Source organism: Xenopus tropicalis, chromosome 10 (genome assembly GCF_000004195.4).
Source record: "Xenopus tropicalis strain Nigerian chromosome 10, UCB_Xtro_10.0, whole genome shotgun sequence".
Lineage (NCBI taxonomy): Eukaryota > Metazoa > Chordata > Amphibia > Anura > Pipidae > Xenopus > Xenopus tropicalis.
This window is the reverse complement of record NC_030686.2, coordinates 39,452,165-39,480,134: the sequence shown is the minus strand read 5'-3', so window position 1 is coordinate 39,480,134 and position 27,970 is coordinate 39,452,165. Positions and strand designations below refer to the sequence as shown.

At 44.3% G+C, this 27,970-nt stretch overlaps 1 protein-coding gene across 7 annotated transcripts; it reads left to right on the top strand.

The window, feature by feature from the left end:
* src (SRC proto-oncogene, non-receptor tyrosine kinase) lies at positions 1-25,986 on the top strand. 7 transcript variants are annotated; one of them, XM_018097727.2, is made up of 13 exons: positions 1-357; positions 11,356-11,593; positions 12,524-12,623; positions 17,678-17,692; positions 17,819-17,917; positions 18,357-18,460; positions 19,567-19,716; positions 20,663-20,818; positions 20,910-21,101; positions 21,299-21,375; positions 21,447-21,600; positions 24,783-24,914; positions 25,032-25,986. In XM_018097727.2, exons 2-13 carry the CDS (start codon positions 11,356-11,358, stop codon positions 25,238-25,240), a joined length of 1,626 nt encoding a protein of 541 aa, XP_017953216.1. In that variant the 5' UTR covers positions 1-357; the 3' UTR covers positions 25,241-25,986.
* Positions 25,987-27,970: the final 1,984 nt, after the last annotated feature.

Sequence of the window (27,970 nt, the reverse complement as noted above, 5' to 3'; positions counted from 1 at the left end):
AGGGACAGGCCGAATTAATAAGCGCCCCGGACTGTGGTGAGAGAGCAGGCTGGGTGTCACTGGGGCAGTACAGAGACCCCCCAACGGGAGTGACAGGCTGGGCCAGGGCTGATTCAGTGGGAGGAGGGACAGGCGGACCCGGGGGAGGGCAGCACAGGCGGAGGGGAGGAGGGAGCTGGAGCCGGCCGGGCGTGAACCGTACGCTGAGTAGATCCCCAAACTTCCCGGCCCAGGAGGAATCTGATGTGTGGGGAGAGGCACCGGGAGATAGTGGGTACGAGAAGAGCGCTCTTGCCCCCCTCTGTGTGAGGGGGGTTCCCGGAGAGTGGAATCTCCCGATATCTCAGGCAGGACAAGGTAAGTAGTGGCTGCACCGTGCCGCTAGGGGGCGTAGGATAGTACCACGGGTGCAGAGAATGGGGGCGCTATAGGCTGCTTGGGAATGGTGTATGTAACGCCTTTGGGGGTATTTGGAGCACTGCTACCATATGGGCCTTTAAATCTCACTCTGGCCCGGTATTCGGTGGGTATGCCTGTGTATATGTTGTGCACACAGGCCCTTTAATGGTCAGGGTAAGTGCAGCATGTTTCCTGCGAACATCAGGGGTTAAACTTCTGGGCCAATAAGCTAGCGTACATTTAACACATGATTTTGAGATGGGGGCATGCTGGGAGTCACTGGGCAAGTCTGGAGTTGAGAGAATATTGGGGAGTGAAGGGGCTAGTTAGCAATATTGGGTGTGCTGGGCATGGATGGGGGGAATTCTATAGTATACAGGGCATGTATGGGGGAATGCTATAGTATACAGGGCATGTATGGGGGGAATGCTATAGTATACAGGGCATGTATGGGGGGAATGCTATAGTATACAGGGCATGTATGGGGGGAATGCTATAGTATACAGGGCATGTATGGGGGGAATGCTATAGTATACAGGGCATGTATGGGGGGAATGCTATAGTATACAGGGCATGTATGGGGGGAATGCTATAGTATACAGGGCATGTATGGGGGGAATGCTATAGTATACAGGGCATGTATGGGGGGAATGCTATAGTATACAGGGCATGTATGGGGGGAATGCAGGAGGGTACAGGGCATGTATGGGGGAATGCAGGAGGGTACAGGGCATGTATGGGGGAATGCAGGAGGGTACAGGGTGTGTGTGGGTAAATGGTACAGGGAGTAAAGGATGGCTGGAGAGTACAGGGCATGCATGGAGGAGTGGTGAAGGGTACAAGGCGTGCATGGTGGGTTATCATAGATTGTACACTTGTGAGTCCTCTCTATAATAAACCAAAGGCCATCCTGCTACTGGTTGAAGTTGAGAGTTAAAATTCAACCCAGCTCTATAGGTATGGGTAGTTCTGGGGAGCAAAACTATGCTATGTACCTGTGTATGTATGTGGAACAATTCTGCATATAAACACACACAATGGTCAAACAGCTACTATGGCAGTGGGTTGCACAATTATTATAGTTTATATCTAAATTTAGATTGGTATTAAATGTCATACAGAGCTGGCAGCATTGTTTTTTTTTTTAACTATGTGATTGCTACAATTAGCAAATGGCAAGGGTAAATGTTTATGAATGTACTCAAGCAAATGGGTATCCCTCCCCCTTTTAACCATTTGCTGTGCAGCTTTTAAAGCAGGAGGCTTTAGGGCCATGATCATAACTTTCCAATGTCGCCTTGTTAGTGCCAGGTTGTAGGTAAAGGGCTAAGGGTGCTAGGTTATACGTAGGATGCACCAAACCCACTATTTTCAGATTCCGTCAAACTCAGTGTCCTTCGTAAAGGATTCGGCCAAATACCAAGCATATGTAAATTAGGATAGGGAAGGGTTAAAGCGAGCCTCGTGCGCAGGTTGCGCTGAAAAAATTTCAACTTCTGTGTTTATATGACAAAAAGGCACATGATTTTTAGTGTTCTGATTCAATTCAGTGCATCCCTAGCTGTAGGTATAGGTACATGAGTGCCAAGCAGTGGGTACAGTGGTATATGTGCCAGGCTTTAGATAAAGGAAGGGGCTGTTTACCAGGCTGTAGGTATAGGTACATAAGTGCCAAGCAGCGGGTACAGTGGTATATGTGCCAGGCTGTAGGTATAGGTACATAAGGGCCAAGCAACAGGTACAGTGATATATGTGCCAGGCTGTAGGTATAGGTACATAAGTGCCAAGCAGTGGGTACAGTGGTATATGTGCCAGGCTGTAGGTATAGGTACATAAGGGCCAAGCAACAGGTACAGTGATATATGTGCCAGGCTGAAGGTATAGGTACATAAGTGCCAAGCAGCGGGTACAGTAGTATATGTGCCAGGCTGTAGGTATAGGTACATAAGGGCCAAGCAGCAGGTACAGTGGTATATGTGCCAGGCTGAAGGTATAGGTACATAAGTGCCAAGCAGCGGGTACAGTGGTATATGTGCCAGGCTGAAGGTATAGGTACATAAGTGCCAAGCAGCGGGTACAGTGGTATATGTGCCAGGCTATAGGTATAGGTACATAAGTGCCAAGCAGTGGGTACAGTGGTATATGTGCCAGGCTGTAGGTATATGTATGTGAGTTCTCAAGCTCTGAGTACAATGATACATGTGCCAGGCTGTAGTCAAAGAGGTATATTTGCTACACTGTATGTAAAGGGCTATATGTACCAGACTGTTGGTACAAGTGAAAGGCTTCTGATACAGGGGTATGTATGCTAGGTTGTTGGGAAGGGCCTATGTAGCTAGGCTGGGTAAAGGGCAACGTGTGCCAGGCTTTGTTATCATCGGCTTATCAAATATACTGACACATGAATGTATCTTAGCAAATAACCTTTAGATAAAATCAGCAGGTCTTTTCAACCAAAAATTTATGCTCTGGCCTCCCTCTAGTGCAAAGCTACAACTCCCGAGGGTGATGGGAGTTGTAGTTTTGTACTAGGTGGAGGCTACAGTTGCCTTAGAGCCAGCTAAATCCCAGCTCACCTTCACACGTGCCTCAATCCCTGTTGAGTCTATCAGAATGCAATCTGGAGTGTACTCCCCTCTCTCACCCTGTGTACTCTGAGCCTTCCGAGCCAGCTACGTGTTACAGCCTGCCTGCCATTCTTGGTTAAACTCACATCTCTCCCTCCCACTTACAACCCCACAAAGGGATGAACTTAAAGGGATCCTCAGGCCAAAATCTGTTATTTGTACAACGAAGGAAAATCTAAAAATTGACATTCCTGTATTCATTAATGAAAGATTGCCAGGAGGTTTAAAATTATTTCTAAATGCAATTCCTATTGAAGGCTATCTTTGTTTACCCCCTTTCTGACTTCTGAAACAAGGTAGCAAAAGTCCTTTTTTTTATCCTTCAGGCCTGTTAAACAGCTGGCTTGGGCTACTTTGTTTCTGGAGTCAGAACCAGAAGTGCAGGGTGTATGAACCAGGCAGATACTGCATTCCTTAGCAATTACACATAACAATATATGGAAATTTGGTGTCTTTTCATTGCCATTAATTATAGATAGATATGGGATCAGTTTTCTGAATTTATTGGGACCTGAGGTTTTCTGGATTTAATTTTTTCGTAATTTGGATCACTATTTAAACGTTACCTGATACCGACACATCCCTATAATTATAAGTAAGGTGTCAGTTTTACTAAAGGTGTAGTTCTATGCTTTTACTACCCAGCCCAGGTTCACTTCCCCTATCCTGGCACTCTGACTGGGCTGATGTTGCCTAGCCCAGTGCAGCCATAGGCAGTACTCGTCAGCTCTTCAGTTTAGAATTTCAGCAATTATCTGGTTGCTAGGGTCTTGTTTACCTTAGCAACCAGGCAGTGGTTTAAATGAGAGACTGGAATATGAACAGGAGGGGGACTGAATAGAAATATAAGCAATAATAATGAAATTATAGACTCACAGAGCAATAGTTTTTGGCTGCCAGTGTCGGTGACCCCCATTTGAAAGCTGTAAAGATGTAGAAGTTGAAGGCAAATAATTCAAAAACTATAAAAAAAAATAAATGAATAAATAATGAAGACCAATTGCAAAGTTTCTAGAAATAGGGTTTTCCTATAACATACTTAAAAGTTTACGTAAAGGTGAACCACCCCTTTAATTCTAAGCTTTCTGGATATCAGGTTTCTGGATAATTGATCTCATATCTGTACCTTTTGTATTATTTCCAATTGGTCAGTGAGAAGTCATATGGACCCTATAAATGTTCCTCTACCCCTCTCTGTTTTTGGTTTTCACTTTTAAAATGAACATTAGCCTGCCAGCGGCACGGCCGCTCACTGGGCTTGCCAAAACAAAACTAACATTTAAGGAAATGAAGGTACCAAAAACAGGAACAAATGATTTCTGGCTGGAACTTCCAGACCAACGTTTTACTAGGAAAGTTCCTTACTGCTTATTGGAACAGGGGGAAAAAATGGTACAGCCGAACAGGTCTGCGTGCTGATTGGCAGGGCACTGTATAGCTGGGGATTATGGGAACTCTACCCACCAAAGGTTCTTTGTGCATCCTGTAATAGGAAATGAAGGCTATTAAACCATTTACTGCTGGCATTTATATGAAATTGTAGCCCATTGACCCTTATAGGCTTTCAATTTAAAGAAGATCTAAAGACAAAAATAAAATCTAATGAAAGAAAATATAATTTCAAGCAATATTACATAATTTGAAAAGGTTCAGTGGCTTTAAAGTTATTTGTAACTGCAGTGTAATCCAAAATGTGTCCGGCTGCTTCTGTACTCCTAGTCCCGACACAGTGCAGCAGAAGTCGGCTCTCTTAATCAACTGCTACATTAGTTTAAAAGTCAGAACTAGCAGTGCAGAGAATAGTAATGAAGCCATAAATAGCAATTACGTTTACAGATATCTTTAAGTTGTTCAGCTGGTGTGTGGTACAGGTATAGGATCCCTTATCCGGAAACCCGTTTTCCAGAAAGCTCCGAATTACAGAAAGCCTGTCTCCCATAGACTCCATTTTAATCAAATAATTCAGAATTTTAAAACTGATTTCCTTTTTCTCTGTAGAAATAAAACAGAACACTGTAATTGACCCCAACTAAGCTATTGATTTTTATTGATTTTTTAGTAGACTTAAGGTATGGAGATCCAAATTACAGAAAGACCCCTTATCTGGAAAACCCTTGGTCCCAAGCATTCTGGATAATGGGTCCTATACCTGTACTGGGTTTGTATTTACATAATGTCTGTAGGGCCAAATAAGTGTGTAAAACTTTAAATGAAAGAACATTAATGTTTTCTTTCTTTCATTCTGGTTAGCGCTGCTTAGTACATCTAGATGACATGATGCTCATTTGCAGCCAGCCTCACCTAAATGGCCATAGATTTGTATTCAGGTTATGTGGATGTGCATTCAAAAGATGAAGCTGCTTTCCCCATAGATCATTGCAGTGATTAAGGAACAGAGAGTAGGTATGTAGTAAGCATGGGCGTCCACAGAAGGGGGCAAGAGGGGGCACTTGCCCCCCCCTGGAAAAGTAGCAAAAAAAACAAAAACCTTACTCCGTTTCTGCACTTTCCCCTCAAGCCCGTTTTTGCTGTGCTCCGATTGGATCTTTCTTCTTGTGGATTCACCAATCAGAGCACAGCTTCCTTGACAGACAGTAAAATTGACCAATCAGAGCACACATGCACACAGGGATCGGGAGATTTTGCAAACTGGAAACAGAAATAAAGACTGAAAAGATGAATCTGCAGCTGTAACTTTACCTGAGAACCAACTCTCAACTTTTGCTGCAGTTTTCATCCCACAGGTACTATACACAGCTACTATACCCAGGCACTATACCCAGGCACTATACCCAGCTACTATACCCAGGCACTATACCCAGGCACTATACCCAGGCACTATACCCAGGTACTATACCCAGGCACTATACAGTTCTAAAGAATCACTAGCTGACATTAAATTGTTTAATTTATAATCTATCCCCTACCCTAACACATGGAGGGTAAGTTAACTCTTTCCCTCTGAAAAAGCTCATTGTGTGTTTATATATTTGTTGTTGTTTTTTGCACTTACTATTTTTTTTTTTTTTTGTCATTGTTTTGTTCATTTATAGTAAGTTACAGTGGGGCCAATGTTGTGTATCAGTGCCAGTGTTATAGTGCCAGGGCCTGAATATCTGCCATCAGTACCCACTGCTTCTCATGGCATATAATGTGCTGGGTTTGTAACTACGGACTGTGTCTCACTGTATATAATGGGGAGTCAGTACCCACTGCCTTTCTTGCTATAAAACTAACATAAACACATCTAAAGGGGTGGTTCACTTTTAAGTTAACCTTTAGTATGTTATAAAATGGCCTATTCCTAGCAACTTTGCAATTGGTCTTCCTAATTAATTTTTTTGAATAATTTGCCTTTCTCTTCTGCCTCTATACAGATTTCAAATGGGGGCCAAAAAATATTGCTCTGCGAGGCTACAATTTTATTATTATTATAATTTTGTATTACTTATTTTTCCAAGTAGGCCCCTTAACTATTCATATTCCCATCTCTTGTTTAAATCACTACCTGGTTGCTAGGGTAAATAAGACCCTAGCAACCAGATAGCTGCTGAAATACCAAATGGAGAGCTGCTGAACAAAAAGCTAAATAACTGAAAAACCATTAAAAATAAAAGTGAATTCGAATGCGAACTACCCCTTTAAGCTAACTGATCCCAAACACAAATGTTTGCAGATCCCCTAACAGAAGTGCGCGTATGAATACTTTTACTACTAATACTAAACATTTTAGGGTAAAAAAAAAAAGCACCCCCACCCGCACTTTTGTACAGTATCCCTGGGAGTCAGTGGGAACGGCAAGAGGTAGTTGGGAGGTTAACTTTTTACGTCAGCAGTGAATCCACTAAGTGTCACATTAGCCGTAGGTCAGTCTGTGTATGGGCCATATTTAGCCTCCCCTAGTATCATCCTGCAAAAAAAAAAAAATATATATATATATTTATCTGTTGCAGGATGATGCTAGCTTACTTGCCCCCCCTTGGAAAATTTTCTGCGGACGCCCATGGTAGTAAGGTAGGTTACAGTGGGTCTTGGTCAAAGCAATAGTACACGTCATGTTATCCACTGGTGTATTTGAACCAGTGGAGAAAAGCCTGGTAACTCCGCAACATGTTATTTGCATGAGTGGAAAATGCCTGTCACTACCGGTTTCCATTCATGTAATGACAGGTGACATGGAGCAGTATCAAGAGTTATAGTGACCATAGGAACTCGCAGTAGGAAAATGAGGGGAGGGGGTGAGTGGGTACAGTGATTGTTGGAACAAATAGGAGTGAGTACAGCTGGTTACAGTATATTTGCAGAGTATTACTGGGGGTGCTGTCAGTAGGGATAATAAGTAGGAATGGGGGACTTGGTTAGTGAGGGTCAGACAGTAAGTGTGAAGACACACAGAGCTACTAGTAGCAGCTACTTGTCATGGCTACTAAAATAGACAATGCTGATCATTTACTGATAACTGTCTCTACTTGTGTTTTAGCAGAAGCAATTCTCAGTATCATCTATGGCAGGGGATTTTCTGGCGTTTAGTAGCCGTTAGTAGCTCTGTGTGTCTTCACCGTAAGAGTGAGGTGGAAGTTGGTTACAGTAAGTAGAGAAACAGATAGTAGGAATTAGGGGGGAATTACAGTGAGTATAGAAACAGATAGTAGGAGTGAGGTGGACTTGGTTACAGTGAGTATAGAAACCGATAGTAGGAGTGAGGTGGAAATTGGTTACAGTGAGTATAGAAACAGATAGTAGGAGTGAGGTGGAAGTTGGTTACAGTGAGTATAGTTGGCAGGTTCTTGGTCTATTTGTCGGCCTAATGACCTGCCAGACCAACACCGACTATTTTGACTCCCACTGGATGAGGGCTGTATTGCCATTGGTAGTCCTCTTCCAACAGTCTTCCATAGGCACCTATTATAGTTAGATGATTGCCCCAGTGCCAGACTGATGGATTAGCCTAATCCTGCCCAACATGTGAGTTGCAATGATCCATTCATTTGGGGAGCTTGTCAGTTGGGCAGAGCTAGTTATATAATCTATATGCCTAGCTGGATTGGCCATAGTTATTTGTGAGTCACATGAGCAGTTGTTCCTGGTTCATATAGGAGAGAGGCTGCCATGTGTGTGAGGGCTGAATCAGCGTAAGTCCCGTGATGCTCCCGCGGGTGCTGTAGCACATGGGGCAGATGATGGAGGGTGGGGTTTGTGGGGTGAGTCAGGCTCACACCTAAACATTACAGAGTCTCCTGTCACTTTGCCATAACCCACGGATTCTCTGGCACGTGCTGCCATACTGAAATTAGAAACGCCTGCCATAATCCTTACAAATGATTTGGAAGGAGGCGTTGTTTATTGCAAACCCCATGCGGTTAGTTAGTAATAATCAAAACCTGAGATAACACTTCTCTATGTATTTCTAGTACCCGTGTACTGATAATTTCCTGGTAGCTTAGTATTATATAACCGGATATCCATTCCCTTATTATATCTGCTCCTTTATGATAGTAGTGAGTATCTTTTCCCTGATAGTCTATTGGCTGCTTTTTAGTTTGGCATGTAGATGGCATCACTGCCAGGGGGTGGGCACCTCAAAATTAGACAGTAGGAATCATTTATAAAGACATGGCAAATTTGAACATGGGCAGTAACCCATGGCAACCAATCAGGTATTTGCTTTCATTGCTCAACCTGCAGCTGAATGAAAAAGGCTAATTACTAATTGGTTACTATAAGTTACTGCCCAGGTGTCAAATTTGCTCAGCCTTTATAAATGTCCCCCCTTGCGTTTGAGCAGTAGGTGGATTGGGAATATAAGCAAATAAAGGTACTTATGATTGCCAAGGCCAGGAAAAGGTACAGCATCCCTAATTTCATGACTTTTATTATCCTTCAGGATAACTCCACCCACAGGATAGAAAAAATTAAATGGCAACGTAAAATGTAGCAACTTTCCAGTATACAGGCATTCAACTTTTTTATATTTGATTATACATCAATCAGCGTGTATGTATATATATATATATATATATATGAGACATTGTGCTTATTCTGGGGAGGGTCAGTCACTGGATTATCTGGTCGCCGCTTCCTCTCACTCTTATCACACACAAACCATTCTTCCTAGTCCTCTCTGGCTTGTCAGTAGTGTGTTCCACAACCGGGATTGCCTGGTGATCTCATCTGAAAGTGTCTGTGCACGTCTCTCTCTCTGTGTTCTGCCCCCTGCAGAATGTCTTGGGGATGGGCCTGGTACAGCGAGAATGGACCTGCTAGGAATGTGCGATCTCTTCAGCCTGGTTCGTCAAGTTCTGTGTCTTGGGGTGCACTGTGGCGCCTTTTAGCCATCACAGTTAATATTATGTATCTTGTGGTCTAGGCTGCCCCATAGGGCTTACAATCAGATTGCTGAGTGAGGCACACGTGTGCAGTTTTGCATACACCCAGGTCACAAACATGTCTCCCAAATAAACCAATAATGGCCCATTTATTAGTTGCCTCCTTATTCTAGACAACAGGGATTCTTGACCTATGAATCAGTACCAAAAATGGATCCCAATGCTGTTTGGGGTGGATATATCAGGCCCAAAAAAGGGGTCCCCTTGCTGTTTAAGGCAAGTAGATCAGGAACACAAATGGACCCCTTATGTTGTTTCGGATGGGTAGGTCAGGACCAAAAATGGACCTCCGTTCTGTTTAGGGTTGGTAGATCAGGATTAAAAATGGATCCCCATGCCGTTTAGGGTGGGTAGATCAGGACCAAAAATGGGCCCCCATGCTGTTTGGGGTAAGTAGATCAGGACCAAAAATGGACGCCCTATGCCACATGTGTCACAAGGCCCGCAGGCAAAATACAGCCCTTCTGGCTGTTTTATGTGGCCCCTGGTGACCGTACAGTATCTTAATTAAAAATTTGACCGGCGACTCGGCCTGTGTTTTATATTTCGCCCCCCTTATGTGATTGAGTTTGACACCCCAGCCCTATGCTGTTTAGGGTGGGTAGGTCAAGACTAAAAAAGGGGTCCCCATGCTGTTTAGGGTGGGCTTTTGGTTCTGATCCACCTGCCATGTGGACCAAATGTCGGTCCTGATCCATAGGTTAAGAGTAAACTGGCTTTCCCGGCTGATTTTACATGAGAGAAAGGTGAGGAAACCCTGTCATACCTAGTCATGTTCTGCCATAACCCCTTTCCCAGTGTCTGTCCCACCTCCTCAGGTGGCTCAGTGCTTCCATGTCTGTGTAACATTCTCCGTCTGTCCCGCTGGTCAGCCAGCCCCTTAATTGCCTCTTTCCCCCATTCACTTCTGCATTTTTGTGGCATTTGTGGGCATCAATGAGACATTGTGCTTGGTGAGAGAAAGAAGGGGAAGTGCTGAGGGCATGGGATAGCTTGAGTCTGAGTAATAGGTGCTGTGAGGGGATTAAAGGGGCCAGGGCCATTGGTCCCGCCCCTTTAAATAAAGGACAATGTAGAATTAGCTGGTGCATAAAGTCAGACACAGCGTCTTTGTCCTTGTAGAATGTACATTGGTTTCTTCAGTTGTTCCTAAACTACAACTCCCAGAATGCCCAGGAGAGAGCCAAATTACCCATGATTATCATATCACCAGACTTTTCACCTGCTGCCTTCCTATCCTGACACCCTCCTGTCTTCCCTGAGATCCCTTCATTTATTTCCCCTCTCCCCCTCTCTTGCTTTCATAGCACATTCCAAGACATTCAATTAACTCTCCCTGGACTCCTCCTCCCTATTTCTCCTTGAGGGGGAGCACATTTTTCATTCTTCAGCAGGCAGTTTGTGACCTCATTGTGGCCCTGGGAGCCCTTGTATCCACTTTCACCCCCCTCATATCCCATAAAATAGATAGGATTGTGGGACACGGCTTTAACCCTGCAACCTCTGAATTGGCTCCTGTCTCATGTATTTTTCACTGTACCCTGTCAGCCTGGGTTTTCCAAACTGCACACGTAATGTTCAGCTGCCGTTAAACTACAAATTCCAGCATCCCCTCTGGCGATGCAGGGATCTGTAGTTCAGCAACAGGTCAGGCATCTAAGCTGTAAATAGGGAAATAAAACATTATTTACAGTTTTGCAGCTCCTGCTTCCTGTTTCCATGGATTTATAGGCAGTATGGTGGATATATTGGAGGCACTGTGGTGGATATAATCCTGAGAGCTTTGAGCCGATCACACAGTGAATGTACTGTGTAATCCTAATTTCTGACCTGTGCCATGATCACACACACAGACTCAATTGGCTTTTTTACCTCTGTAGATATACAGTACCTGTAGACATTTTGGGGATTTAATACATAAGGGTTTTTGTTTTGTTACGCAGATGGGTGCCACTAAAAGCAAGCCGCGAGAAGGTGGCCCCCGGAGCCGCAGCCTGGACATTGCTGAGGGGTCCCACCAGCCTTTTACCTCCCTTTCTGCCTCTCAGACCCCCAGCAAGAGCCTGGATTCCCACCGGCAACCTGCACAGCCATTTGGGGGCAACTGTGACCTGACGCCTTTTGGAGGGGTGAATTTCTCTGATACCATCACTTCCCCCCAGCGGATAGGACCGCTAGCAGGTAACTGTGGGCATGGTCTTATCCTAATTGGAACATTAATGGAGATCAGCTTTATATAACTGTCAGTGGCATTCTCAAACTGCACTTCCCATTCTGCTACTTTCTGGAAATCATGGAGGTTGTGGTTCCAGAATATTGGAAATATTTTCAATTGCTGACACTTGTAGACAGACCTATGCCTGCCATTAATGCCTAATTATGTGACTTTATGCTGTAAACGGGCCGTTTACACCAGGAAATGAAAGTACCCTAAAAGCATTTACATATGGATGCTAATGTGCTATTTTTTAAACATATGGCACCATTTTTAGAAAGCATTATCTTTTTTTTATTTGATTTTGGCTGCAGTTAAGATGGCCATACACTGCCAGATCTGCTTGTTTGGTGAGGTTGCCAAATGAGTGGATCTGGGCCACCCATGGGCAGCCACCAATTTGTCACAGGTTTTTAAACCAGCCTGATTGATATCTGGCTGAATTAAGTTGCATGTGAATGGCCACCTTTATTCCGTGGGGTGGTCTAGGGGGCAGTATAGCTCATAAATGTGTATTATCTACAGTTCCACTGAGCACAATAGATGGGATTGGGCTTTGATTTTGGTGTTATTGGCCCTTCCAATAGGTCACTTCCCTTTGCTGCAAATGGAAACTAACTTGCAGTGAATCTCGCTTTAATACAAGCAAGGGAAAAGGAAAATGGGGACATGGTTAAAGGGAAGATATACAGCAAAAATCATGGTAAAAAGCCCTTTGAGTACATTATATGATTATTATATTATTATTATGAGATTCAAACCCAGGGTGATCACCAATAGTGCAAGGGTGTATGCTTTTTGGAGTGCTAATATTTATTTAATATATTCTGCTATTAACTGATGGGGGACTAAAGTTCTTGTTTTCTTTTCTATAATTCCCACTTTCCCATCTGCAGGGGGCGTCACCACCTTTGTCGCTTTGTACGACTATGAATCTCGCACCGAGACAGACTTGTCCTTTAAGAAGGGGGAGAGACTACAGATCGTCAATAACACGTGAGTTGCAGCAGCAGAGTTTATTGGGCTGGTTCCTCTATAGATACACCTGGCGCTTGGGCCCCCGCTTTTGAATAAAGTGAAGTCGTTGATTCACGGTTTTGGTTCTCACAAATCTCACAAGTCATATCTATTTAAAGATCATATGAGAGAAAGTACTGGAAGCTATTTATACATCTACATTTACATGTTTCCTATATGGGCAGGTTGGAAGATTTATGGTTTGTCGGCAAGTTGTGTGTGGGGAGGAGGGGGGGGCAAGTTTCCATTGCATTAGTCACTTCCTTGTTAGGGTAAAACACTCCGCAAGTAATGGAGCCAACTTCCAGCACCAACCTGTTGTATAGTTGCACCTGCTGTGTGTTTATGTTTGTAATATAGGCTGGCTTTCTGTATGCAGATGCTCCACGTTGAGTCTGGAGACTCCTGCACAGGCTGGTAGTATTGGGGCAATGTCTGACAGGGCATAAATACCGCAAAATTATTCTTTAATGGCTTTCTGTCTCAGTCACCACTGGTTAAATCAGAGTATCAACGAAAATGTGCAAGGGAGTCAGTTGTTCTACTAAAGCATTTATAGCCAGGGATGTAGTCTGGAGTCTTGGGCAGAGTTACTGATGTCAAAAGCGGGAAGGGTGCTGGGCCCGCAAGAGTACACTCGACAACCACTGGTACATCTGGGAATCATGGCGGTTTTGATCTGTAATAATCAGGCATACAATTAATAACAAAGAGGCAGAAAAATTCATATACAAGTATAGAGTCTATTATCCAGAATGCTCAAGACCTGGAGTTTTCTGGCCAGGCCCCCTAGGCATTTGCACGCTGACAACCCAGCAGCAGGGCAATTACCTCAGGGTGGTAGGGGGACAAGGGCCCAGATTAGGTACTAGCACCGCCTTCACTGGTCCTTAAGCCTACCCGTAGTTCTGGCCCTGATAAGCAATCTTTCCATAATTTGGATCACCAAGCCTTAAGTCGGCTAAAGATCCCTAAAAAATTACATACACCCAATAGGATTGTTATGCCCCCAATATGGATCCGTGCAGATTGGTCCCTATCAAGCAAAAGCTATTATTACAGAGAAAAAATGTGAGTTATTTGTTTATAATAGACTCTATCTGGAGCTTTCTGTATATTGGGGGTTCCCCTTTTGTTAATATCTGACCCCTTTAGCTTGTGTGCCAAACTCTTTGCCATAATTCAGAGATTTCTGGATAACGGGTTTCCGGATTATTTCCAAAAGCTACATTAGTTTCTATTTGCATTAGGGGATTATATACCCCTTCCAGTTATGAGATCCTATCAGTCGATGCAGCAGAAGATTAGACGTGGGTCGCTGATCTTTATCTAAATTATTAATGACTTTTATAGCATGGGAAGATACAAGTTAAAGGGATATTATACTCTGATCCTTTTGTTTTTGGTCATGTCCTCTGTATACATTATCGGGCTTCATTCTATTGTAATATTCATTTTGACAACGGTGTCCTTTTTATGATAGATAGAAATGTCTTAAGGTGCACATACACACACCGATATTATCATATAAAATGGGTTTTCGTACAGTATTCAGTGCATGTATGGTGGGTTAACAAGGCGACCGATATCGGCAAAAGCGCTGGATATCTTGGACGTCTTGTCGATTGGCTGGGGTGAAAAATAAGGCACTCAGCTTTACATTACAGCTGTCTGCCACATATTTTTAGTTGGACTCCCTGGTTAAAAAGTAAACTGGGCGGCTGGGAGTCGTCATCTAGGCCTTCACGGTCATGTGAAATGCAAACAAGAAAGGCTGATCGTGTACAGGGCCACTTTGAGCTAAATGTTGAGTAATGCTTCTAAAGCTGGTAGGAGGCACAGCTATGGGTATTGGTTAGGTACCTGCTGTTAGGCTGCTGGACTGTTCTATTAGTGAGTGTGTAGTCTGATTTAGCAGCTCAGAATTACTGCATTCGGAGTTGTAACTGGGCCCCACAGCAAAATCATTGTCTTCATTTCGGTAATAAGACATTTATTTATAAGCATATGCTTCTAATCAGTGCCCCACTGGGCTCCCTGTAGCTATGTGGCCTCGCCAGCATTCACAGAATCTGTTTCTTCTATAGGTATATCCCTGCCTGGGGCGGGCCTAGACTGGCAATCTGTGGGTTCAGGCAAATGCCAGAGGGGCTGCTGTAAGATGCCATAGACAGTCACTATTTATTGGGCTGGGGGGGCTGTTTGGGCCTCTGGGTACTTTGAATGCCAGGACCCAGGCCCAGACTGGCAATCTGTGGGTTCAGGCAAATGCCAGAGGGGCTGCTGTAAGATGCCATAGACAGTCACTATTTATTGGGCTGGGGGGCTCTTTGGGTCTCTGTGTACTTGGAATGCCAGGGCCCAGGCCTAGACTGGCAATCTGTGGATTCTGGCAAATGCCAGAGGGGCTGCTGTACCATGCTCTTTGGGTCTCTGTGTACTTGAAATGCCAGGGCCTATTCAGAATCCCAGCCCAGGCCTGGACCACTAGATGCAGGATGCACTTGGGACAATTGTGACTCCATTGTAATGTGTTTAGCCACAATTATGTAGCTAGGTATAATTGAATGGGCAAAGTCATATTTAGTGCTTTGACTGACTGCATGACCTTTAAGGTAATGTCCCAAACTCTTTGACAACATTTGTAGAACAAGAGACCATGAAATCCTAAAAAAACATGTATTATATGAATTTAAATTTATGTAATAAATTTATTTATTGGGGAAATTGCCTTTATCTTTGCAGTTTCCTGTAAATTAGACTTGTTTACTACCTATACAGAGATGTTCCTGTGTGTATATTTGATATGAATAATGCATATTTCATTGCTAATAAATGGAAAAGTCACTGAGGATTTTTTGTCCTTTATATTGTCAGGTGACTGTGTCCTTTATATTGTTAGGTGATCTTGAATAACCCAGTTTTATGGAGCAGGAGGTGATGCTTAGAATAAAGAAGAATGTCTAGTTTGAGTGTAGGAGGGTTGTAATTGAAATGAAATGTAAGGATCTGGAGGGCTTCTCGGTTTTGGGTTTATCATCCCTGCTATTTATTAGACAACACAAAATGTCTTCTACTATGCAGTGCCATGGGTGCCTATACCTGCATTTCATTGGTTGCTCTGTCATGATGTGCAGTCTAGTTAGGGGTACTATTTAGGGATACAGGAAAAGGTTTACCCCTAAATATAAGTAGGGTTTATGCACCTTTGATTCCTCTTCCCCAATCAGACAGAAAAATTAAAGTGTATATTGCTTTTTCAGCATATTTGCATTTGATAGTTTTGTGGGAGCTGCGTGATTGCTTGCTTCACTAGGGTTATTCTATATAGACACCTCTTGCAGTTATTAGGTGTTTATGACTAGCAGGGTTGCTGCCAGGTCTGGACTGTCAATCTGTGGGTTTAGGCAAATGCCAGAGGGGCTGCTGTAAGATGCCATAGATAGTCACTATTTATTAGGCTGGTGGGGGGGGGGGGGGGCAGGGACTGTGTTCTTAAAATACCAGGGCCTTATTTTGAATCCCAGTGCGGCCCTGGTTACTGTGGTACTATTGAATATCCAGAAAAGAAATACTCTGTGTCCCCTGAATGTGGTCCTCCAAGTTATTCTGTGGCCCTAGCCTGCCTAAGGGCACCACTGGCATCTCTGTACGTGTCCCCCTATTATAAACAGACCCCTGAGCACATTATGTTCGATTTATTGCTTACTACAAGGAGAAGGTTGGCTAAAACTGTTTAAAACACTTGCTGCCAACTTGTGTCTGCGGTGGGCTGCACCAAAAGGGTTAAAAGAGACCCAATCGGCGAAGCTTGCAATAGAGTATATTTTCCCTGTATGTGTGGAAGAGTAGCTTGTGGAGAGCAGCTGTGGATCTATCCTTCTCCAGATGTCCCACATCACAGGTCTCTATTAAAGGAGGCAAATCCTCCCACTGGTTAGAGTCTCAGAAATTCATTTAAAAAGTCATCATTAGTGGGTGATGTGTGGGATTGAATTAAGCGAGGGTGCTGCTCCTAAGGGCTGTGTTTGCCGAAGGCGGTTCATGAGATTGCAGTTCCCGAAGGGAGTGCAGTTGCTGAGGGTGCTCCTTCCTAGGATGCAGTTGCTGAGGGTGCTCCTTCCAGGGAGTGCAGTTGCTGAGGGTGCTCCTTCCTAGGATTGCATTTGCTGAGGGTGCTCCATTGCAGGATTGCATTTGCTGTAGGATGTTGCGATTACTGCAAAAAGCTCTTTCTTTGGATCAAAGCGACGAAACATACTTTTTTCACACTTTCTCCTTTAATGACCGAACCCGGCGCATGGAGCAGCCAGTGGAAGTGTGAGTGTTTCTTTAAATTTACAGAACTTTAGAGGAGTAGCTCAATGTAGACTTCAGGGTTAGATTTTTAAAGAACTAAATCCTAAGAAGAATATAGTTAGAAAAGCATTATTTTGTATACAGATCTTATTCTTCACAGCCCAGAGGTTCAGCAGCCAAACAGTAAAAAGCCAGTCCCTTTAGGCTGATGGCCCACGTTACTAAGGGTAGATTCATAGGCACTGATCATCACTGCTAAAGGGTTGGGTGGTCTTGGTTTGGTGCAGAAGCCCACATCAGAAAGTGTAACCTTTTTAGCCTTGTTCTTTGTTAAGCTTTAGGAGACCTGTGAAAAGCCATGGGGTATAAGAGAAAAGGTAATTGGAAGCCAAAGTATTGGGGGAGCCAAATTGGGACTAAGAGAAAAAGCATTAGTAGGTAAATCTCCTGGGACACACACATACAGATGACCATGTTATATTGACTCCATTACAGTATGTTATAGTTACTGAACATCATGAGAGTAGAAACAAAGTATTTGTTTTCCCTTCGCTTCATCTTTCAGCTGCTAGCAGACCCCTCATCCTTTTCTTTATTATTTGTTTTGCTTGTTCTTTTGCCTCCGTTTCCTATCATTCTTTGCTCTCTGTGTCTCCTCTTTCAGTTTCATGTTGTCTGTTTTGCGCTGTGGTGTGACCTCTCACGTTCTCTTTCCCTCACATGCTGTGCCATAGGAGACCTGACATGAGGTATGTGACCATCCGGCGGCCATATTTGTGCAGCTGTATTAGATTTCTAATAGGGACCTGCCTCTGTTCGTTCTGTCTCAGTGCCGCCCTCGGAGTGCAATGGTTAATGTCTTGTTTATGCCTTAGGGAAGGCGACTGGTGGTTGGCACGTTCCCTGAGCTCTGGGCAGACTGGCTACATTCCAAGCAACTACGTAGCTCCTTCGGACTCCATTCAAGCTGAAGAGTGAGTATCACTATATTCTGATCTTTTTCTCATCATGCCATTGGGCCAGTACTACTTTCTACGATTACAATTTAGGGCATACGTACAATATATATGAATTTAGGCTGTTGCCCTAGGCACGGGCCCATTAGTGCCTATATGGTTAATATGGTTCCTTTTGAGACCACCACACTCTTTTTTGTTTAGTTCTGGTCTAACCCAACCTACATTACTTTAGGTAACAGATTCTGATGACCCAGTGCAGTGGTCCATGTGTAAATATAACCTTAACACCTAGTTTGCTACCATCCTAGAGGCCTGCAATTGGTCATCCCATTCATTGTAGGGCACTCTCTTGTTAGTACACCTCCCCGAACTCCTTGGTCTGCCCCTCTCTGGCATGCAAGGTTAAACTGTACTTGTCTCCTTATGTTTTCATCAACTCTGCCTTATTGAATAGGTGGTATTTGGGGAAGATAACGCGCCGAGAAGCAGAGCGTCTGCTTCTGAGCCTTGAGAACCCTCGAGGGACTTTCCTGGTGAGAGAGAGTGAAACTACCAAAGGTGAGCTGGGAGGGATAAACAGAAAAGGGTCTGTAGAGTAGCTAGGTAAGTGTTGGGTGGGTGCCCTGGGAGGATTACACCACCAAAGAAGAAGGTTGGAGATTAAAGACACCTAAGGTGTTATGTAATAAAAGGCACTAAGTTTGCCCAGGTACAGTTACTCATAGCAACCAATCAGCAGGTAGCATTTTCTGGTCACCTGTTTAAATAGCAAACATATTATCAGTTGCTATGGGTTACTGTTCCTGGGCAAACTTTGTGCATTTTATTACATAGAGGGGCAAGAGTCACAGGGAGTTAGGGCCGAGAACTAAATATTGGCACTTAGTTGCCATCTGGAATTTTTACAAGTCAGCAATGGAATGTGTAAAATGGAGTTGTCTATAGGGGCAAGAGTGTAATTTAAACCTGTGGTTTGTGGCATTTGTCCTACTTGGTGATGAATGAAACAGAATCAGGGTCAGATGGTGGAGTCATGGGACACAAAAGGAGAGCTAGAGGATCAGATACAGCTCTGCGTGGGACTGGCGTTCAGGCAGTACAAGGGGACAGCGTTTCAAAAGGAAGATGGCAGGGCCTTTTCTCTCTGTATTTTCTCTCCTTTTCACTCTTTTCTGTTTGACTTGTGCCTTTTCATCAGTTGCTTTCTGTCTGTCCTGCCCCCGGCAGTGTGGGGAGGGGACATGGGGGGCTGCTGAAAGTGGGTCAGTGATGTGAATATCTGTGTTGCCAGTAGCAACAGGATGCAGTGTTTGTGTTCCCAGCCTGAGGCCTTCTGTAATCTGTTTCCCATGTGTGTTCTTCTGCCAGAGTGGAACATGTGTATGTCTTAGCACTAATGTGTGTATTCTATAAGCTATTCTATTCACTCCCCCCCCCCCCCCCCCCCATCCTGTTTCTCTTCAGCTGAACTATGGGCCCAGCATGCTCTATTAGCTAAAGACTTGCATTCAAATAAATTAGTTAGCAAGGCGATGTGTGTGTCATGCTCCCCAAAAAAAGTGTTTATCCTGATCCCAAGCACATAGTTATTCATTCATGTTCCCCCATGTGCCTTATTTTTCTTCCCACCTCAACAATCTCTTTCCTTTTTTTTTTACCCACAGGTGCATACTGCTTGTCTGTCTCTGACTATGATGCCAATCGTGGCCTCAATGTGAAGCATTACAAGATCCGCAAGTTAGACAGTGGAGGATTTTACATCACGTCTCGCACTCAGTTCAGCAGCCTGCAGCAACTTGTGGCCTACTATAGCAGTAAGAGCTGGCAAATGAAATAGGGGTGGCTTTAAAAAGGCAGGTGGTGGGCACGTGGGATATGGTATGTTACTGGCCAATTCAAAATATAATTTATAAAGAACCTAACTTCCACTCATTTCTTCCTCCTGGATTGAGTAAGTGTGGTTTGTAGAGTTGATGTGGGTGCGCAGAACCTCAAATCCTTGATCTTGTGGGGTTTTAGAGCCATTAGGCAAGTGGAGGGTTGCTGTGACCATGTGAATGGGATCTGTGGGGTCTCTGTGGGTGCGTGAGACCTGTGGGGTCTCTGTGGGTGCATGCGTGAGACCTGGTGGGGTCTCTGTGGGTGCATGCGTGAGACCTGGTGGGGTCTCTGTGGGTGCATGCGTGAGACCTGTGGGGTCTCTGTGGGTGCATGCGTGAGACCTGTGGGGTCTCTGTGGGTGCATGCGTGAGACCTGGTGGGGTCTCTGTGGGTGCATGCGTGAGACCTGGTGGGGTCTCTGGGTGCGTGAGTGAGACCTGGTGGGGTCTCTGTGGGTGCGTGAGTGAGACCTGGTGGGGTCTCTGTGGGTGCGTGAGTGAGACCTGGTGGGGTCTCTGTGGGTGCGTGAGTGAGACCTGGTGGGGTCTCTGTGGGTGCGTGAGTGAGACCTGGTGGGGTCTCTGTGGGTGCGTGAGTGAGACCTGTGGGGTCTCTGTGGGTGCGTGAGTGAGACCTGTGGGGTCTCTGTGGGTGCGTGAGTGAGACCTGTGGGGTCTCTGTGGGTGCGTGAGTGAGACCTGTGGGGTCTGTGTGGGTGCGGGAATGAGATCTGTAGGGTCACTGCGGGTCTGTGGGTGAACATTTTATTTCACAGAGGTTGTTGTTTGTCTGGTTTAAATACTTGGGCAGCAGCATGTGTTGTGGCTTCGGGCTTTAACAGCTTTGACTGTAACTGACGGCCCTTTTTCATCTCTGCAGAGCACGCAGATGGCCTGTGTCACCGCCTGACCACTGTTTGTCCCACTGCCAAGCCCCAAACTCAGGGCCTGTCCAAAGATGCCTGGGAAATACCGCGCGACTCTCTGCGCTTGGAGCTCAAGCTGGGACAGGGTTGCTTCGGAGAAGTGTGGATGGGTGAGTACAGAGTTGTAATGACAAATAGTGCACCCAGCGCATGTCTACTTCCTTCTACTCAATATTCATGGCCAGGGTCTCACATTTAAAGGTGTCTCTGTAGGCACTTGGAACGGAACCACACGAGTTGCCATCAAGACTCTGAAGCCTGGCACAATGTCACCGGAAGCCTTTCTGCAGGAAGCACAGGTCATGAAGAAACTTAGGCATGAGAAGCTGGTACAGCTTTATGCTGTGGTGTCTGAGGAACCCATCTACATAGTAACCGAGTATATGAGCAAAGGTGAGTGGGTAGTTGCGGCATTGATTTTCCTAGCTGATATACATAAATAGTCAGTTGAACTGAAGAAAGCTGCTCGGATGAGTTGTGAAACATCTTCAATGATTACTTAGCAAGTCCAGTTGCTTTAGATTTATTAGATATAGATAAATAATGCCAGCATTACATGCCTTCTGGTAACCCCACCTTTCCCTATGCAGGCAGTCTACTGGATTTCCTAAAGGGTGAAATGGGGCGGTATCTACGGCTTCCCCAACTTGTGGATATGGCTGCCCAGGTAAGTGGCAGGCAGTTTAGTGCTACAGTTCCGTGTACTATACGGTTTACTAACCTGACAACTTCTCTTAGATTGCTTCCGGCATGGCGTATGTGGAACGCATGAATTACGTACATCGGGATCTCAGAGCAGCCAACATCTTGGTAGGAGAGAACTTGGTGTGCAAGGTGGCTGATTTTGGCTTGGCACGACTGATTGAAGACAATGAATATACAGCACGTCAAGGTAGAATCCTCATGATATACACATTACCATACTGTACTGGCCCTTAGGCTGATGCCACACGTGGCGTTTTTACGCTGTGTTTTTTCTCCCCCTAAAAACGCTGCACAAGCCACACAGCCCCTGACTATGGCGTTTTTCAGCCTAGTACTGGTGACGTAACAAATCCCATTTCCATGGTGCTAATAGTGTGAAATAGTAAAAAACGCCGCCTATTTCCGCTAGGTCTGGCAGCTGCCTTTGTGTATACATAGGAATAGCTTGCTGTGCAAATACTGGCGTATTTCGGCCAACGCTTGAAAAATCCATGCTAAGGCGTTTTCTAGCGTATTTCCGCATTGTGTGGTTTGCTTCGCGTCTTTTCAAGTTATTTCTATGGATGATGATAAACGCCACGTGTGGCATCAGCCTTAGCCTTACCTTGTGATTTCCCGCTTAGGCCTAGAAAAATACAGTTTAGGTGGCAACCTTAAGGGAGGTGTGGTGTGAAGTTAAATGGAGACAAATAGGCAACAGGAGGACTTATGAGCCCAAATCTGTAGTGTTTTATAAATAAAAAGACCACAGAATGTCTCACAGGATCTTGTATGTTCAAACTATAAATGTCCATTTGTTACCTGCAACCGGACTGCTTATCTGGAGAGAGTCAATATTAGTAAAATATAGCAGTAATACAGAAAAAGAGTGGTGGTCTCAAAATTCAGGTGTTAGTAATTGCACTAGGCTGGTTTGAGTTTCATGTTATTAAAAAGTTCAAAAACCCATCATTAAGCCCAGGAAGCTTTTAAAACGGAATGTCACTCATGTAATAAAGGGCTTACATATACCCACTGTTAATTATAGTGCACTGAGGGGTTGTGTGTGGGAGTTCACTCAAAAGGTAGCCATGGCTAACTTAACTTATGAAATTAATAGACAGCTACATCTAGATTAACCTTTGGAACAGAATTACGCCTGTTTTATTCACAATGGAGGGTTCCAAGAGAGAATGAACCAGTTTTCAGCCTGGTTCACCGGCAGACTGACCACACAGGTCTTTCTCTCTTAACAAAGCCATATTCCCACTTAGGGCAGTTATACCATATAACAGACTTGGCCCCCTCAGGCTTTTTTTGTTTTTTCAAAATCTCCCCCCTCAGAAACTACCTCACACTTTACTTCCTGCTTCATTAGCAGAGAGCTCCCCTCCCCTATTCGATGACATCACTCCCAGTACCTGTGATAGTTACCTCAGGCTGATTACACTCAGCCTCTTTTATTCTCCTCATCATAAGCTCCATCTCATAGAGCATTCTGGGAAAGGGAAATACCTACCTTACCCATGAGGGGTTCTGTGTGTTCTATAAAGGCTGCAGGCTGAGTTATACAGGGAGTGTCACTCATGTATTATAAGGGATAATGTACCCCCTACTGTAAATGATAAGGATATTAGAAGTCACTGAGGGGTTCTGTGCCCATATAAAGGCAAAAGGCTGCAGGCTGAGTTATACAGGGAACTCTGAGTATCACTCATGTATTATAAGGGATAATGTACCCCCTACTGTAAATGATAAGGATATTAGCAGTCACTGAGGGGTTCTGTGCCCATATAAAGGCAAAAGGCTGCAGGCTGAGTTATACAGGGAACTCTGAGTATCACTCATGTATTATAAGGGATAATGTACCCCCTACTGTAAATGATAAGGATATTAGCAGTCACTGAGGGGTTCTGTGCCCATATAAAGGCACAAGGCTGCAGGCTGAGTTATACAGGGAACTCTGAGTATCACTCATGTATTATAAGGGATAATGTACCCCCTACTGTAAATGATAAGGATATTAGAAGTCACTGAGGGGTTCTGTGACCATATAAAGGCACAAGGCTGCAGGCTGAGTTATAGGTGACTTGTAATACATAGGGGCACAATTTCTGGTAGTACACAAGTTTCAATGAGCCACATGACAAGCAGCATCACTTACAAGGATTTAAAAGGTTTTTCAAGTGTAATATAAAGGTATTGTTATAAAGTCCACTAGCCAAAGTGTTAGAAAATGCAATATACGGCACCAAAATAACAGTACCATTGTGCTGCTGCCACTGTTGTGGGTTCTCATTTGATCCATTGGCAACACGTGGCATGTTGAGATTGAATGGACCCTGATACTGCAAGGGTTAAATGCTCTTGTTCCAAATTCCCTCCAAAGATATATCAGGGCTTATAGCATAAAGCACCCCCACCTGACTGGTCAAAAAAATCCCCCATCAACCTGGAAAAAAGAATTACTAACATCTGCTCAAGATGCCATTTATAATTTAGTGTATGCGCTTATGACTAAAGCAGCTGATGTGGAAGCTTCCGCTCCCTGTTGGGTCAGCTGATTCCTTTCGCAGCTGCTTTTCAGACACGGTAAATCCCTTTCCATAAGCAAGTCTCTCCGTAGGAAACTTATAGCAGAAACATGTTAGGAACAAAATAATAAAAAACAACAACATCCTTTAAAAATGTTGTCTGTCTGTCTGGCTTATATCTATTGCTTTCTCATCTGTATGTCTATCTATCTTTATCATCTGTCTGTCTCTGGCATCTATTTCTCTTTCTGTCTGTCTCTCTATCATCTGTCTGTCTCTCTTTCTATCTTTCATATGTCTGTCTGTCTATCTTTAAAGTCCTGCCCACACATATATGTATAAGGCAGACAGGCTCAGGCAGAACTGAATATCTATCTATCTCTCTCTATCTCTATCATCTCTATCTCTATATCTCCATCTCCATCATCTCTATCTATCTCAATCTCAATCTCTCTCTCAATCTCTCTCTCTCTCTCTCTCTCTCTCAATATCTCTCTCTCTCTCTCTCAATATCTCTCTCTCTCTCTCTCTCTCTCTCTCAATATCTCTCTCTCTCAATATCTCTCTCTCTCTCTCTCTCTCTCTCTCTCTCTCTCAATGTCTCTCTCAATATCTCTCTCTCTCTCTCTCTCTCTCTCTCTCTCAATCTCTAATCTATCATCTCTAATCTCTCTATCTATCATCTCTCTCTCTATCTCTCTGGCTGTCTGTCTGCCTTAGGGTCCCTTGACTTTTAGCCGCATGGATAAACGGGATGCATCATAATATCCTATGTAGATACAGCCATACTGACAGCAATTCTATACGTATCCATCTTTGTTGAGAATAATGAACCAATCGTATTCCTCCCCTGCAGGTGCCAAGTTCCCTATTAAGTGGACTGCCCCTGAGGCTGCCCTGTATGGTAGATTCACCATTAAATCCGACGTCTGGTCTTTTGGAATTCTCCTGACTGAGCTTACCACCAAGGGCAGGGTCCCTTACCCAGGTAAGGTTCTATTTACTCTGCTGATTCTAGATTGTGCTGCCTTCAGACATCTCTTGCTGATGCATGCTTCCATGTTCCTTTCCCATACTCACCCTCTGTTGCACGTGCATTCTGCAGGCATGGTTAACCGAGAGGTGTTGGACCAAGTGGAGCGAGGATACCGCATGCCTTGTCCCCCGGACTGCCCAGAATCCCTCCACGACCTGATGTGCCAGTGCTGGAGGAAGGATCCTGAGGAGAGGCCAACCTTTGAATACCTGCAGGCGTTCCTGGAGGACTACTTTACTGCAACGGAACCGCAGTACCAACCTGGGGACAACCTTTAGGCTTTGGATCAGAATCATCAAGAGACGGTTGTAGGACTCCTAGGAACAGACTCAGATTTTCATGGCCTTCCCTTAAAGGGACGGTAACAACGGTTGCTACCACCGAGGGAACGCACAAGTGTGTAGTTATAATACTTCCAACCAACCAACCAACCAAGTAGAATCTGGATTTTTGTGCGAGTTCCATGGATGGAGACGTCTGTGCCAGCACATCTCTTGCCCAATGAGCCAATTTTTCAGCGGCAACAATCCCTTTTGATCACCAGACGGTGAAAGGCGAGAGTGTATTCTTTTTTTATAGTGCAAACTTTTTCATGGTTTCCCACTTCCCGAGGCCCTATGGACTCAAGATTTGGAGGTCCACTTTACCCTTTTGTTTGCCGTTGACCCTTAATGTGCATGAAAAGGGTTGGATGGAGATTCTGCTCTAGAACATACAACAGCTGCCATCTTTTCTACAATAAATAATAAGGGACTGGGGGGGTTCCAGAGTATTATAAGACTATAAACCTGAGGGCAGAGGCCTCACTACTGTCTTCCATCTCCTTGCCACGTGGGCTTAGGGCAGAGGGGTACTGCCTTTGTGTTAAAGGAACAGTAACACCAAAAATTGTTTTAAAGTAATAAAAATATAATGTACTGTTGCCCTACACTGGTAAAACTGGTGTGTTTGCTACAGAAGCGCTTATATATAGTTATATATAGTTTATATATATATATATATATATATATATATATATATATATATATATATATATATATATATATATAACCTGCTTTGTAGCCATAGAGGCAGCTATTAAGGGCTCTGGTACACGGGGAGATTAGTCGCCCGCGGCAAAACTCCCTGCTCGCGGGCGACTAATCTCCCCGAGTTGCCTTCCCTCTGCCATCCCACCGGCGAACATGTAAGTCGCCGGCGGGATGGCAGAGCGGCGGGGCGATTTCGGGAAATCGCCGAAAAAGCCTCGCGAGTCTTTTTCGGCGATTTGCGCGAAATCGCGCCGCCGCGTCTGCCATCCCGCCGGCGACTTACATGTTCGCCGGTGGGATGGCAGAGGGAAGGCAACTCGGGGAGATTAGTCGCCCGCGAGCAGGGAGTTTTGCCGCGGGCGACTAATCTCCCCGTGTACCAGAGCCCTAAAGCTGGAGAAAAGGCACAGGTTACATAGCAGGTAACAGATAAGCTCTGTAGAATACAATGGGGTTTTATGTTATCTGGTAAGTAGCGTGTCCTTTTTTTTTTTTCCAGTTTGAATGGCTTCCCCTATGGCTACACAGCAGCTTTGTTTATATAAACTATAGTAGGGTTTCTGAGGCAAACGCCAGTTTTACCAGTGCAGGTCAACCATACATTATATTGTAATTACATTTTCATTTTTTAGTGTTACTGTTCCTTTAATGGTGGACAAAATAGTCTCCTGCCTTGTTTTAAATGATGATGTTGAGTTATAATTATAATATTTTGTATCCACTGGGGATGTCAGGCAACAGAACCCAATTCCTAAGTGTTTAAAACCCATGTTTTGTACCCCCAAAAATCAACCATTCATTTGCAGTTCTGACTCTATGGGAGTTGGGGGGAATGAGGGTATCTGAGTGTATTGATATTGGTACGTGTGTCTCTTATTTGTACAGGGATCGCTCTTGAACCTTAATAGGCACGGCTGAGCCTAGATCCTGCCCGGCCGAGCCTAGATCCCTACGGTTATTTTCTCAGGGATAGGAAGGTATGGGAATTGAACTGCCAACTGAAGAGGGGGTGATGGAAGTATTGAATCATGTAACTCGTGCCCAATTCATCTATTTCTAATGCTGACACCTTCAGGGCGCTTCCTGGTACTTAACCCCCCCCTCCCCACACTGTGCCAATCTAACTTATACACCGGTGCATACCTATATGTGTATATATGTCTCCTTTTTGTTTGTTTTTTTTTCTATTGGTTATAGACCACTGGGGTACAAGCCTTATATTATGATTGCTTACCCGGATACACTGTACGTAGGATTTTGATACGGATCTGTCTCTAGGACGATGAGGAGAGGTTGCCTCTCTGACGGGGTTTCAATAGACAAGGTGGGTAAGGGAAAGGGGAGATATTTTTATTAATACTTTAAACACTGGCACTACTGCTTTTGATCTCCGTAGCAATAATAACAAACCATGGTACCGTGAATAAAAGAGAGGACTCTAAAGCTGAGAGATCTGTCATTTATTGGTGTTTGTTATCATTAGAAAATGTCTGTATTACAAACAATTGGTGGGTTTTGTGAAACGACAGAACCCTAGTTTTAGTCAAAATTCTTCAAAAGGGCAGTGAGCGCCACCTGGTGACTGCAATTCAAATTGCATGCAGCTCTCTGTTTTTCCCCTTTTTAAAGGGGTTGTTCACCTTAAGTGTACAATGTAGAGCTTGATATTAGTCTTCATTTTTAATTTTCTGTGTTTTTTTAATTATTTGGCTTTATCAGCTCTCCAGTTTGGAATTTCAGCAGGTATTTGCTCTGAAGCCCTGGGGATCGGGGCTGCTGCTGAACCACTAATACCCAGAGAACCTGCTGTGCTGTTATTTGCAGTGTATTAACAGTGGAGACTGATCTATGATGCAGAGCTGGTTTAGGATAAATAGGGGCCCCTTGGGCTGAACATTCAATGGTCAAAGGACATGAGCAATTGTTGACCCTTTCTCTATATACATCAAGGATGTAAAACCTGCTGCTGAACAGGGG